This window comes from Diprion similis, chromosome 9 (genome assembly GCF_021155765.1).
Source record: "Diprion similis isolate iyDipSimi1 chromosome 9, iyDipSimi1.1, whole genome shotgun sequence".
NCBI classification, from domain to species: domain Eukaryota; kingdom Metazoa; phylum Arthropoda; class Insecta; order Hymenoptera; family Diprionidae; genus Diprion; species Diprion similis.
The window spans coordinates 4,875,642-4,891,506 of NC_060113.1; the positions used below are offsets into that span (position 1 = coordinate 4,875,642).

The window sequence follows — 15,865 nt, forward strand, 5'->3', positions numbered from 1 at the left end:
CGAACTCGACTGATTGGTGTTGAAAGTGTCGACATTCGAACTTCGGTGTTCGTTAAGTTCAAATTTATATTAAATTAAAACGTCCTGAAAAGTCGATACAATCACGAGTATATATATATATATGCAACGATTCGGCTGTATGCATATATTAACAGTGAAACACTCAACATTCTTGATGAGAAATTTCTTAGTTGGGAACGTTTTTTTCAATACGGTGGTATAAAAAATTTTTCGCAGATTTTTGAGACACATGTAAAAACATAACTTTCTGTTATTCTGCACGAGGATGGAGATGGAAAAAAAGTTGTCCTGCATAACAGGTTGATTTATGTTTTGAGCGATATCAAAGATTTTGTTTATTTATTATTTTACATATTTTTTACAGGAATGGCCGCCGGGCGTTTCTTTAGCGTGTATTTATATTTGCTAAAAAGAAAAAGGAAACGTGAAAAAACGCACGGTCGCCGTTACTTGATAAATGAATAATAAATGGATATATGTATATGTAACATGTATACGCTGAATTGCATAATTACCTTGGGATGCAAGCGAAATGCACCCTTTTCTATATAATAACTGATGAATTGTTATAAATAAGAAGGATATATGATTTCTCTGTTATATAGAAAACTGTATTCAATACAATATAAACACATAGCCAATTGTGCTATCGAGCCTTAAAAATATATGAGCTGGCCTCTCACAGGCCCTGTTTGATGTATTTATATCTTCGACTTCTTTCTCCTCGTACCTTCACGCCAATTCAAACAAGATAATTGCCGAAAGGCACACACAGTTACTGAAAATCTTGCAAACCAGGGGATCGATTACGGGACTTTTCACATTTTCGCATTTTCCATCATCCATCCAAGCATTTTGATTAGTTTGCGAAGTTTCGTCAACCAAAAAGAACGCTTCGATGGTAGGAAATGTGAAAATGTGAAATATGAAAAGTTCCGTAATCGACCCGCAGAAAACCTTGTTTCAGTTTTCTCTATCAAGGTAATTGATAGTTTCTCAATGATTATGGTAAATGATTTCAGTTTTCCCGTACTTATTGTATCCGTGCGTATCGTCTCAACGGTTGATTCAATAAACAAATTTAGCAACTTTAAGTATGCCTAGATGAAATCAAATTCAGTAGATTCGAGGCGGTAACATGATACCGCCATACGTCTTATAGGATTGCGTGTTACGCAGCCTCCGCCGATAAAGAAACTCCCGGACTGCTTGCCACTGTCTTTAAATTCTTTCGTCATCATCCAGAGGCTTGATCGAAAATATTGCAGCCTTATTTTTAAGAATTTATCTTTTGAATACCTGAAAAAATGAAAAGAACAGTAACTTTACTGGCTGATTTTTAATACATTGCCACGATGCATAAAAATTGGACCTAGTTCTCAATCTGTTAGCGCCTTCTATCAAAATGTTGTGCAATTAATGGGACTGAACTTATTGCCGACCGAGTTTTGCTCGTAAGGAAATCTTAACCTTGTTTGTTTCTCAAGTAAATAAAACAAATTTTAGCACAACTGTCAAATGTCACGTGGCGAAAAAGATTGCATAACATATTTTAGTGGAATTTACCCCTAAATTCCAGTCTAATTTTATTCTTAATAAGGCATAGGACTACAGAGGCATAGGAAAAAACTAAACAATTATAGGTAAGTAATTGCCAATAAATCGTGGCAACGAGTTGCTCGTTAAAGCAATTTTTACACGTGCATTTACCACGCCACGACGATAATGGCTTTTATTTATTTTGATTAAAAAACTGTGATTACATAACCTCGAAAATCACAATTTTCTATCTTCTTATACTCCTACTAATTTCTTTTTTTGTTTTCACAGGCAATAATTATGGCATCTGAAAAGAATTTTGACGATGCATCGTCCAAGGATAAAGAACATGAAAAATTGGTGAACGGCAGACTTAACGGCGTTCCTCCCAATTCATCAACATTGAGCCTCGACTCGATGTTGGAGAATCACAGCAACCTGCGAGATGTATTTAATACTCAAGAATTTACCAAAGTTGTCGACTTCTCAATGAAAAATAACAACCTGACTAGCCTACCGGAAAATTTTACCTCAAACTTGTCAAATGTTAGTAGAATCGACATATCAGATAAGAATCTGCAGAATCTTGAGATCTGCTTCGAGAGTCTAAAGAATCTCCAAGAATTAATCGTAGATAAGAATCGACTTGAAGAGCTGCCGAGCGGCTTAGGAGAGTTAGTTAATTTAAAGGTTCTAAGCGCTGTGGGGAATAAGCTGACAATTATTCCAGAGAGTTTTGGAAATTTAAGGAATTTAGAGAAACTCGAGCTGAGTCACAACAAGATAAAAAGCTTCTCCGATACCTGCGTTAATTTGGACAATCTCAGAGTGCTGAATTTGTCTTGTAACGAGTTGAGAACGGTTCCCAAATGCGTGGTCGAAGGATCGTCGAGGCTGGAGATTCTCGATTTGTCGCATAATCAGATAAAGGAATTCACCAGGCCACCTTGCAGTAGGAATTTGCGCAAATTCTGCTTCAATAACAATCCGAGAAATGAACGATTCCCAGACTGGATACTCACCGAACGATTCTCCAACCTCGAGGAGGTCGTACTGGATGAAACCAGCTTCTCGTCTTTTGACCTATCGGCCAAATCTTTGGGTCAAACATTTTCGCACCTCAAAAGGTTGTCCATGTCCAAATGCAGGCTCTCAGACACAACGTTTGACCATTTATCTCAGTCATTATTGGATCTGGAGTATTTGAACGTCGGAAATGAAATAACGAACTTGGATGGCAATGTCTTCTGGGTGATGCCGGCGGCGAATTTGAAGAGTCCTGAAAAATTTGTAGAAATTAACATTCAGGCTGCCGGTCTGCCTGCATTGCCTTGCGAGATAAATATGCTGAGAAATTTGACCCGGCTCAATGTCAGCAAAAACAACATTTCGTCTCTGCCGGAAGAAATTTGCGAACTGGAGAAATTGGAGGTGTTCAATGCGGCGCACAACAACTTGTACGCCTTGCCGCTGCGACTCGGAAACCTTACTGCACTTCGGGTACTTTTTCTCGAAACGAACAAGCTTACTAGTTTGCCTGATTCCATTCAATCACTATCGAGACTGGAGTGCCTTGATTTGTACAATAACGAGTTCCACGAGGTGCCGAAGCAGCTGGAAAAAATTCCAAACCTGCAGGCCCTCGATATTGATGGGAACACGTTTAAGACTGATAATTTACAGGTGAATATATGAATTGGTGGGGAAACACCTTTGCCAAAAATCTGAGGATGTCTTTTTTTTTTTCTCTAAATTTTCCAAACCGCCATGCTCAATAGATCTAAATTTTCAGATATCAAACATCGAGTACCTGAAAGCAAGAAATATCCTAAGATCAACGAGCAACATTCTACTCCTTCGCACAAATGATTCAAAGACTGTCTATAGCTCTGACGATGGATCGCTTTCCTCGCTTGATGACTGGGACCAGCAAAGCCTAGGGGAGAAATCAATGATGTAAAAAGATGATTTTTAGTAGCTAAAGTTGAAGAAGCTCTTCTTGGTATGCTTATTTTTCACGTTTAATTACATTGTTGTCATTTATTTCAGAAATACAAACCTTAGCGACGTTGGCAGTGTTGAAAACTGGGATATATCTGAGGATTCTGCTGATGAATATGACCCAACAGGTAAAATGATTGTGGAAAATATTGATCTAAGAAAAAGAAATTTTGTGACCTTTGACATCCGACGTCATTATTTCAAATCAATACTTGCTATTGGATTAATCAACCACTGAGTCATCTATTTTTTTTAAATTTAATTTCAGCACAACCGAGGACTTACAACGTGTACTCGCCATTCACCGTTTCGTCCGTATTTTATTACGGAAATTTTTGCCCAGCGGATTTACACCGTGCTAGAATAAGAGATCAGCTGGCAGCGATGCGAGGAAACAGTGGTGCGCAAACACCAAATATAGAAGAAGGACAGTTTGACGACGCTTGACAGTGAATCAAAAAATAAAAAAATAGGTGTGATGTTCAGTTCATTTGAACATTTGTTTATTTGAAGAACTTGGAATTCTTCGAACATTCGACCTGGTTCAAGCAGATAAAAACTTTCCTTTATTCACGGCTAGTAACCGATAGTGTCCGTCATTAGTCATAAAAAAATACCAACTGTGATTCATTAATAATCGTACAAACTTACAATGCCTCAAAGTATTTAGTTGCCATACTGAAAAACGTGAAACAAAATTTTAAGAAATCATCAATGAGAGAAATTCAAATGTCGTAAACTGCAAAACTTCTTAACGTGGGATTTTTTATCTTCCATTTGATAGTAACTTCAATCAATCAAGAAAAATATTTATGATCAATCATTGTCGAAAATGGATGGGATGTCACAAATCTAAATACGCTATCATTGTTTACTTTTTATTGAATGTGAATAATTGTGAGCTCAATGAGCTTTCAGTGTCTTTATATCGGTATGATGTACGTAAAACGATTAGCTGATTGCTGTCTTGCCAACGTCAAAATTGCTTAGTCATGTTGGATTTCAATATGGAATCGCCAAAATTGCGCTTATTCACTTTTTGACGCGAGTATTACTTCCAAGCAAATACTATCATACGTTTGTAATTGTTAGAATAACGCTGCCACATTGGTATGAATGATTGTCGCATTTGCCGCATGATACATTAAAAATACTCTACAAGTTTAGTTACTATTTTTTTTTTTTTTTTCTTTAACTACAATTATACTAGCGAATCAAAATTTTTGTAGCGAAAACGTAACAATAATGAATTAACTCATGTTTAATTAATCAATCAAATCGAGATAAATTGAAGTACTAATTTTGATTTTGTAAAAATTATTATTTCGTAGAGTTGTAAATCTGTCATAAGGCAAGTCTGCGAAAATTTGTATTCATAAAATATTTTCTTCTATGGGACTGATTCGCTTAGACTCAAGTTAATTTATGCATTATATGGTGTTGCGGAAACATTCCATGACGAAGTTGAATCGATTATCAACTTCAAATATAGACAAAGAATAATTATGTTTATATATACTGATACTGTTCTATTAAAAGTGTGCTTTTTCTTGTTACATAAATCACACGTCTTTATTTAATTCATAACAAAACTACTTTTCTATCACTAAACTAAAATCCACACTAATCGTGTTGTCATAAAGTAAACATCAAACTGGTGGTAAAAAATAATAGGATCAGAATTACGTCCTTGCAATTTGTACATACATACATTCATGGTGTATCCTTGATAAAATATCCTCATTTCCTCTGGCAGTTTGTAGTGATTTAACGTCAATTATATATATTTACACAGCTAACAATCTACCACTTGTGAGAAATCTATAAGTACTGATAAAATTATTTTCACATTATTTCATCAAATTGGATACAGAATTGATGCTTAAAAATTAAACAATTTAGCTTACAATAATTTTTTGATATTTCTCACTTCATTTTTCTATCTTATCAATTATGTATTAACCGTTTTTCGGTAACTGGCATCAAAGCCTCCGACATGTATCGTGTTGCCTGTCTCCAGGCGTTGAGTGACACTAGTTTTTTGTTGCTAAGAATAAATTACGTAAATTTTTTAATACAATAGAATATCATTGGAATTATCGATTTAAAGAGGTCCGTTGACCAAAAATCGACAGTTTTTTTATTTTTATTTTATTACAAGATAATCGAACACTAGGAGTTTTTAAAATATTATATTTGTAACCTACAAGGATTTCTTTGAGAAGAAGTGAAAAGAAAATATTAGGATTATAAAAAAAAGTTTGAATGTCGGTGCTTCATTACAGAATGCTTCAAAATGGTTAAAAATCTCGTTGATGCGTTCCATTTTATAATCAGTTCAGAACGGCTCATTTTAATGAAAAGACTGTACTTTTTACAGTCAATAAAAATAGATGTTCTTTTTTCAGTACTCAATTCAATGTGCGCCGATTCGTTGGTCGCAATCAATATCAGTGCAACGTTGTAAAACTATAAATATTTTACGATGTCAACCTAATGAAAAAAACGCGTGTCAGTCACTTCGTATAAAATAGTTTTCCGAAAAAAACAAATCAGTGTAGAGTAAAATCCAACTAATCTACTAGATTTTAAACTATCCTGAAACGATTTGAAACGAAGCATCGATATCCAAAGCTTTTCTTTATAATCTCATAATCTTCAATTTTTATAATTTTTGAAAAGATCCTCGTCGCTTACAAATATAATAATTCTCTAAATACTCAACGTAAGACTACATTGTAATAAAATTAGTAAATAGCGTCGATTTTTCGCCAATCAACCTCCTTAAATGTTTTTCCAAAAAAAAAAAAATAATTCTGAATGCAATTCTAAATTCGTAAAACTCATGCAATTACCTTACATCTGCATCGAACGAAAATCTTTTGAATCACTTTTGTTCAGAATTGCATATAAAATGGCCTTTTTCACGTTTCAGATACGCAGACTTCGATGTTTGGAGATACATGAGACAACGTCAAAATCAACTTTAGGGCACGCCCCTAAGCGATACATCTCAACCATCTTGTCTGAGTCCCGATCTTGAGCCCTTGCAAAAGTCGATCGTGTTTACCATTCATTATTAATTACCAGAATAAATAGACGGAGTATTTCGTTTCAACGAAGCAGGGATGGAGGGAGAGCGAAGAAGCCGGAATGGATCCCCTGGAAGACCATCGGCGAACACACCGACAATCTGTACGTAGCTTAACTAAAGCCGCAGAAATGCACGGGAATCGATCATAACAATAATAATTATTTCACCCTCGCATATGTGTATGTATATCTATATACTTATGATGTAGAACCGCGGAGCCGATCACGTCGGATCTTATCTCAATATATAGGCATACATATGTATTATATTCTTCATGTATGTACTGTTGCACGTATTCGATATTTCTTTGCGGAGCAACTATTTTCCCGAAAACACATACGATACCAACACTCGTCGCACCGCGAACAAATATTTTCCCAAACTGCAGGGCAGTAAATAAACGGGTCTCGGAATTTCTTCTCTTTTCGAAATAAAGCCAAAACGCCAATACTGAGATGCTCTCATTTTTATATCTCTTTTTGCTTTTCAAACTTTTATACGATAAAGAGCATCTTCGTTATCCTGTACATTTTGGTTTGTACGATATTTTTGCAAAACTTGAGATCTATGCAGTACGTATGTCTCTGGAGACTCATCCCTCATTCGTATCTCTCTGAGTCGTATTTTACTTCGCTCTCTGGAAAGCTGAACAGTCTTCTGTTCAATGCGAAAAATTAACTTGAACACGCGTTCATCGTATAAAGTTGAGAATTTTCGCATTGAACAATAAACTCGTCGACATGAAATTCGGGGATTACGGTCAAGCTTTGACCCCGGTTTTTGCACCCTGACACCCTTCGCGCCCGCCATCGTATAGCGGATTTATTTAGGCCATTAGGAAAGTGCGAAACTAGTTTTGATCGATAGGAAATTATCGGGGCGTTCTGAACATCGGCGAATCTATAAATTGTGCAGAACAAGCAATGGCCCGTGGCGATGTTTTCGCGAAATGCTGATAAATTGAATAAAAAAAACACGAAAACACAAATAGATCAAGGCTTGAAAGAAGAGAAACAGCGTCAACGCGGTGACAATCGTGTGGTGCAATATAAATACATATACCTGAAACTTGATGTGCTTGATGTGAAAGCTAATGAATTTACCCGGGTTGAAAAAGAGAAGAAGAAAAGGGAGAAAAAAATGTGGTGAATTGTAAAACTCTGCGTATATTTGTCCGGAAATTTTACCGCTGCGATATAACACAGGCAGAGAAAATATCGGTGTTATATGTATACATACGGTGAGGAGGAACGAACGAGTAAGAAAATTGCGTCAATTTCAAGGGTCTCGAAAAGCAACGACCCCATTTGCAGATCCCCTCGGCGTGACGCGTCTCGAAAATTGCAACCGCGAGGCGGAGGGGTGAAGAAGGGAGACTTCGTAACGGAGGTGAGATAAACGCTGGTTTTTAATTCGCTTTTTCGTGTTATATGCGAGTAGAATTATTGCGGTGCGTTTTGCCGGAAGTGCGTATGAGGATAAATTGCGTGACGACGACGAAGCTCGCGATGGTTGCGCTTTCTTATGGGGTGGGGGTGCCAAGTGCAGCCATGCAGGGGCGCGCAACCCCTTTTAATGTAATAAAAATGACAGGAAATTGCGAAAATCTATTATTGCCTTTCCCGCCCTCTAAACTAAACTCTCTTGCACCCCGAGTCCTCGATCCGGGGTCACTATTTCCGAAATCAGATTGTTGCTGAATTTATAGGGGCACTCTTGGAGCAGTCCTTTTTCGGTCACGCTCCCTTTCTTCCCTTCGAGCATAACCAACCCTCCGCCCGCCTTCCTTTTCTTCAGGTCAATCAGACGGCACAGAAATCTCGATAATTAATTTCCACATCCAACCAGCGGACGTTTTTCCACCTCGGAAAATTTCCACGCGTGAAAAATCGTTCCGTAGAATCAAACCCGTGTTGATAACAGTGAAAAAATCAAACTTCCTGTTGAAGGGTGTCAAATTATAATATTACATGTAAGCCATAGATCATTGAATATCAGCTGCATTAATTGCTTATACTAATTAAAAATCGCACGGCTGATTCCAGTTATCTTTAAAGTAATATAAAAAAATAATTCAAAAATAAGAACGATTATATTTTGAAATCTCTGGAAATTAAATAAGAATCACGTTTCGCTTTACAGTTCGTCAAATTTTTGAAAGAAAAGAAAAACAAATAAAGAAACGGATAGCATTGATTAGGAAAAAAGACTTTTCAACTTGACAGATAAAATTTGTGTATGTGTGTGTGTATAAGCGAGAAATGGCGTCGATTTTGAACAGCCGATAAGAATGAAGGGAATTCAGAAAAGAATGGCGAAGAAATGTACCGTGAAATTTAGAGCAGATATATCGACTTCCGGGTCCTCGAGTCACGGGATAGTATAGAGCAGCATATATATTATCTACATGGGTATACACAGGGTTCCTGGGAGTCGGCTGCACGCCGAGGTTTCTATAAGCGAAAACGAATTCCCGATAGAGATTTTAACAGCCTAATATGCATAGAAAGAGCTTCCGCGATTCGTTGGCACGCGGTCTGACTCGCGAGATCTTAATCTGTCTCCAGGGCGATATCAGGGCCGTTGGCTTTTGGATTAGAAAAGTTTCGAGGCGCACCTTTAACAAGCCCCGTCATTGGACTGAGGGCCCGAAATTCGCTGGGCGGGAAATTTTTACTCATCGAAATCACACCCCTGAAGCGTATATTTTTTAGGGGTGGTCGAATTCCCCCTGCTGCACGCGCCTTCTTTACGACGACGAAGGTTACACGGAGCCAATACCTCAGCCATCGACCATATTGACTTGAGGGACCGACAACTTTTCTCTTTCTATTTCCTTTTTGCTTCCTTCTCTCTTTTTCCCTGGTTTTTTTTTTTTTTTTTTTTTTTTTATTTTAGTTTTGCTCGCTTTTCTTTTTTTCTCCTTCTTTTCTTTCTTTCTTTCTTTCCTGCCACTCTTTGCGCCTCGGCAGCTCTCTCTTCTCGCCTTTGCTTTTTGCCCTCCTCTACCGGCTTTGCCGTTACATCTACACGCTATAGATACAGGGGAACGTTAACGAGCAGGGGCTAATTAACTGCCGACCAAGTTCATAAAAAGTGTCCCCAATTAGGTATGGATTCTTTTGCCTCTGGTGAATACACCTTGCTCTGTTATAGCTATGCGAAACTTCGGAAATTCGGGATTCCGATCGATTCCTTGTATACTGTGTTGTGGCAAATACCGGGCGAACGTCGGTTTTCATATTCGTGAAATTGAATCTCGATCAAAAGGCCATTCCCGATTTTCCCGTTTGTGTGATTGATCAATATTACACCCAGATTTGGATTCAAGATAACAATGATATCCGAAGTTTCCTAATTCTCGATTGCAAACATTCCAGACAATTCCAGTGTCTCAGTTACACCCTCGAAAAATCATTCTAACAGGCTTTTTATTTACGGTGAATAAAAATCCGGTCTAAAAAACGTCACCATGGTTATTACAGATTTTTGGTTCATATATGCAAACGCAACTTTCTATGTAAAATTTTTTGCTAAAATCGCGCAAGTATAACGATCTATACTCACGGTATATAAATCTTCGAAAATCGGTGGCATGCGTTAAGGGTATTCCTGTACCTACATACACAGTATCTGCAATGCCTGCAGGGGAGCGGGGTAAACGTTGGCGCAATTCATTGCAAGGCTAACAACTCGGTTGTAATTAATGTTTTTGCAAACGGGCTCTACGGCTCGTTCACGAGGATGGGCCAACTGGGAACGCTTTCCGTTTTGAGCTTGCTATTTACAACAGGTGAACAGTAGACCCCTCTTCACGCGTTACACGCACTACGAACGAGTCTCTGTATAATGCATTCGTGTGCGTCGCAGCATGCAAGAACACCCCTTATCGGTGTAGCCAAAGGTGTTTAAGGGTGTTCGGGATCGCCATCGCTCACCGGCAACCGCGTTTTATATCTATAGATACGTGTAAGCGTTCGAAAGCACAGGTCCAAGCCTTGATCCTTCCAATCTGTAGGAAAAGGTTAAAAAATTGTCGTGGATAGGCCGGGATTAACAGTAATGCTGAAAAAGCTATGGCCTTTGGCTTTCGAAATTATCGGCTATTTAATTTTCGAAATCGGATTTTTCATCGTTTGAAACGTCAAATTTTAAACAGAAGGACTGGATGTACCTAATTTCCCTAAGTTTTTTACGTACAGAGAATTCCGAAAGTTTTTTTTTTCTGATGGTAAGTTTGTTGCATAAAGTTTTCGTGGTATATCAGTATATCGAATTATTTCCGTGATTTGCCCCTGAGGGCTCCTAATTATAGGCAAATCAGGGTACGAGTGCACTTTCAGCAGCCTCGATGCTCTTTTGTTTGCACGTGACTGAATGTCGCTCGAGCAAAACTCGGAGCTACGAGTGGACTTGTACCCCGATTTGCCTATAATTAGGGGTCCGAATCTAGTTTCTTTATCCGTCCAATTTCATTATGCGAGAACACACCCGTATTTACATAGACATAATTGGTTTTTGAACTGACGTAATGTTAATAGTTTGAAGACACACCCTTGTCGCAGGGTCAAAATGTCGAATCGAACCGTATACGTACCAACTTGGCATATATAAGCTTGTGCACGTGAAACGTGATATTAAACAAGCATGTCCGCTATAATAGCAGATACATATATATACATGTTATATAATAATATATATATATATAATATATATATACATGTGTCACCGTGAACTCGTGTACATATTACGTGTATATTAGATTCATGATGGGGCATAAAGGGCAGTTCACCCTATGCATACAAGACTTCACAAGCCGCTATAACTGTATACATAGATTCTAGGTAGAAGTAATGCGGTTAACGACAGACTTGACGAGATATAAATTCAATATTCATGCCGTCGAGTCGGGTGGAAAAGCTACGGCATAAAGTGCATCGCCTGCATCCAGCAGCAGTCTGCTTAGTCTAAGCTGACGTATTTGCGATCATCTCTTAGCGATCTAATTACCCAGCTTTGGGTCGAAGCTCATCGTCTTTAAATGGACAAGGTATCGACCATCGAATTGTATATACTTATGGAAAATTTCATACAAATCCTACCAACGTCTGTCCCTCGTTGCTAGTGATTTTATTAAAAAAAAAATTTCGCACAATTGTGCCGACTGTGAAACAGTGCTCAGAAAATGATGGGCCAATTTTTTTTTGGATCACTTTTATTTGCTGTCTAGCACTTTTTATCTTCTTGATCAACTAAAGCATTGTTTAAACGGTCTGGAATTTCCTGAAAAATTCTCAAAACTCTTATTTTTCAAATCGTACCGCCATGGAACCGGTCTGGAAATGTTCGAAGTATGTACACAGAGATGAGTCCAAATCCACTTATTTTTAAACCCGGAAATCAGAGAAAAACATTGATTTCTGGTGCCACTTGTTCAGTGTTTGATGACCTCACGACTATCCGATTACACTGTTATGCGAGAAAAACTTTTATCTTTTTCTTCTGATTATTATGTATAATTATCATAGATTTGATGCTCCTGAATCAAAATATGGTAAAAAAAAAGTATGTATCACGTACACTTTTCATGTAATGATTTTTTTTTTTTCTCAAGAGAATGAAAACACTTGGAGCAATTTCAGGTTGAGACTTTTATTATTTATAGTTTCAAGAACATTTTAGAATTTTTTTCATCGAAATTATATCGTTCGTTACTTATATGCGTCATGCCACCATTTTGTCATTAATTTCGATGAAAATTTTTGAAAATGTTCCTGAAACTATAAATAACAAAGACCTCGAATTCGAATTGCTTTAAGAGTTTTCATTTTCTTGAAAAAAAAAAAAAAAAAAAAAATCTCCTAAAAATGACATATTCTAAGTTTTGAAGAATAAAAAAAAATCATATCACGTAATACATACATTATGGCATAAAATGAAAAGCTGATCATATTTTTCTTTGAAGGAGGATTTCGTTGCATAACAGTGTTATCAATGGCACAACTGAAAACTGAGAACAACGAGAATAGTGGAGCACCTCGTCTAATCCAGACTCACGTCGTGATTTGGGGCTGTTTTGCGAGTCACGGTTCGTTGGAAGCGCATAATATAGTCTCGGGTGTTAATTGCGGATGGTTTGCTCGATCCCGTTTCGCATTGACTCACGAATCGCAAAGGCGGGTGATCGCGAGTTTGGAAATGATCTATTACACAATTTAGCCCGACGTCTGAGATCTTCGTTCTACATTATACTATATACCTACTAACGCGAGAACTTCAACCGACAATACGATTCGCGTCATCCTACCCGAAAGTTCACTCGGTATAAATTATGGGAGAACTCGTGGAACACTGTAAATTACACACACCTACAATAGTACCGGACGTCTTTCGTGCAGAAATTTCGGAGACGCGGAACTCGGCATTGCAATTAATCTGCACTTCGCTGCTGAAAGGTGGGCATAATTTTTGGACCAAAAATATCCACTGACGTAATTTTGTGATCCAAAGCCGATCCCATAACTACGCGGATTATGAGTGATCACGCTCTCTCTCTCTCTCTCTCTCTCTCTCTCTCTCTCTCTCGTTCCCTCTCTGGTGGTAATCAACGCCTGATTTCCAATCTCAATAAAGCCAGTAATGGACCAGTTACTGTCTAACAGATCCTCGACTGCTGCACCAGCAGCGATGTTATATTACAGAGACAGCTTATGTTCTATAATGCAGGGATTACACGATGGCGATAAAATGGCAAAGATGTTGCGACACTGTGATGGACCCTATAGTGATTAAGTCGGGTAAAGTCAGGTGAAATTTTATATAAATAGATGTAATATGACAGGCGTAACTAGTTAAAGAGTTTTTCAATTATCCGTGGCAATTTTAAAGAATCAAAATTGGTCCAAATCGTCCTGCAAGTCGTTTCGTTTTGCCGTTTCAAAATTCGGATCGAACGGAAAGAGATTTACGGTGAAGTGAGGCTATTACACGAGTGATAAATTATTCGTAAAAAGTTAACGCAAGATTATCGAACAAATGTATGGGATTTTTTCAAATCTACAATCAGTGACATCCAACAAGATTTTTATTTGACAGTAACTCTGCGAGACACTCTAGGGTTGATAAAAACAGCGCAACCGTGAAAGGCGTTTGGGGTTTTACATTCGGCGGTAAAAAAAAAAAGAAGGAAAAAAAACCGAAGGGGGTGAAAAGCGGTGAAACAAAAATTCTGCGAGCCTGCAGCGTTGCGATGTCTGGGGGGGTTTATACAGGCGACCCTCGACCCTGCCGATGGATATTGTTGTGAAAAGTGAAGTGAGTTTTCGATACTCGACGCATGTTAAAAGGCGCGGCGGAGGGGGGGGGGGGGGGGCAAAATATCGTTGAAATGAGAGAATGGGAAAATATAATTCGTAACGACCGGTAGCGACGAAGAAAAAAAAAGGAGAATAGTTCCCTTGATTTCGGTTCACTAAATTTTGTAAACAACTAACATTACTAGTAACACAATATTATAAATGACAATAATATGTGATTGATTACAACTATAAATTTGAATAATTAGAACAATGAGGTACAGACAATCGTAAAATGGATTTTTACTTTTCAGCGTTGAAATTTTGACACTTTGTTATTTTCCCAAACATCAGAGAGTTCGTCACATCGCTCTCGATTAATTAATTTGTATCCGAGAGCGTTATAGCCGTCCAGTTATTATACACGTACAAGGAAGGCTATAGCCGATGTATTTCGGCGATATCGGAATGAACCAGCCTGCAATTCAACTCTCCGATTGAGTTCACGTTCATCGGTTGTGTGCGTTGGCTAACGTTCGGCGAGTCAGAATTTCAGGCTGTAGAATGTGCGCATATATACCTACATTTAATATTATACTCGTGTATGTATGCATGGTTTACGCCTCTGTTTGCCCGCAGGATCCCATCGCACTCGGTGTTGCGATTTGGGAATTTCGGCGAGGCGGTTTCATGGCAAACATCGCCTGCCACACAGGGGTTGTCAATTTGTTAACGTCGCAATGTTCATTTCTCGCCGTGTCAAACTGCCCATAAAACGAAAACCCAAAAGATCATAAAAAAAGAAAAGAAAATAGTGTCCTCCCTCCCTCCGAAAAATAAAATCCTACACATCAACCCCGACTAATTGTAAGCTTCTAAAACTTCAAAGCTTAATATCTGTTTGCTCTCGTTTTGTTTATCTTTTTGACTCCCCTTTTTACACGGTGTTATATGGCTGCGTGTATGTACACTGTAGGCATAATTTACTCGATATATACATATATTGGACCAATATCGAAACGAAAATATGGGCTCAAGGGAACCGCTATACGTCAACTGACTAATGGGTCAAAACACAGATTCAGTCGAGTTATGTATAAATATTGTCTAAAAGATTTCTGCACATTTCTTTGACTGCCTAATTATAATCCGACGAAATTTTTACGGTAAAGCGCACGAAGCGAAATGTAAAACTTTCGGACCTACGAGACTTCTTTACTCCAGATTCCCGATCATACAATAAAGAAAATAAGATTAAATTTGACTTTCTAAATCAAGTACTTTATTTCTATGTATTACAGCTACATACATGATAAAGTAACTTTCACACATCCCCCTGTAAGTTGAAATCAGATCACTTGTAGATGGAACTTTCTAAGCCTTATCTATTGTCAATGTTTTTTGTCTTCGGTCTAGAGATACGATAGGTACCTTTGGTTCTCATCTGTACAACACACAACCCATTTGTCAAAGTCAACTGGTCGCTAAGGTCCCCCTTATAATTACACTTCTCGTTCGCAGTCGAGTCTTCGAGAGGGTATAAAAGGGCGCAGTGATTGGTGATTTTCAGTTTCTCAGTAAGCCTGTGTATTCCCTATTCCTAGGTACACCGTAGGTGTATAAGTGCGTATAGAACACAGAGACATTCTTCCAGCACCCTCAGCACACGGCCAACTGCTGGGGAAACGGCTAAGCAGCCTCAAGATTAGACGTTGCGCTAAGAGCGCTGCTGCACTATTAATGGGCTCTTGTTGCCATTTGATGACTCCGGGAATCCGACCTCGGCATCCCTTCTTCAGGAAAATATGGGGCTTCGGATGATCTCCGAGGACCGCGTACCGAAGAAGGGTCTTCAGGGGACGACATTCCTGGGATCAAGGAGGGCCGTATACATATGTGCCGTCTCGCAATCAGT

The 15,865-nt window shown here is 38.2% G+C and overlaps 1 protein-coding gene across 1 annotated transcript; it reads left to right on the forward strand.

Annotated features, from left to right (window-relative positions):
- The first annotated feature begins 1,512 nt into the window (after positions 1-1,512).
- Positions 1,513-4,265, forward strand: LOC124410297 (leucine-rich repeat protein soc-2-like). The gene is made up of 5 exons (XM_046888552.1): positions 1,513-1,664; positions 1,852-3,243; positions 3,353-3,516; positions 3,610-3,689; positions 3,830-4,265. Exons 2-5 carry the CDS (start codon positions 1,861-1,863, stop codon positions 4,006-4,008), a joined length of 1,806 nt encoding a protein of 601 aa, XP_046744508.1. The 5' UTR covers positions 1,513-1,664; positions 1,852-1,860; the 3' UTR covers positions 4,009-4,265.
- Positions 4,266-15,865: the final 11,600 nt, after the last annotated feature.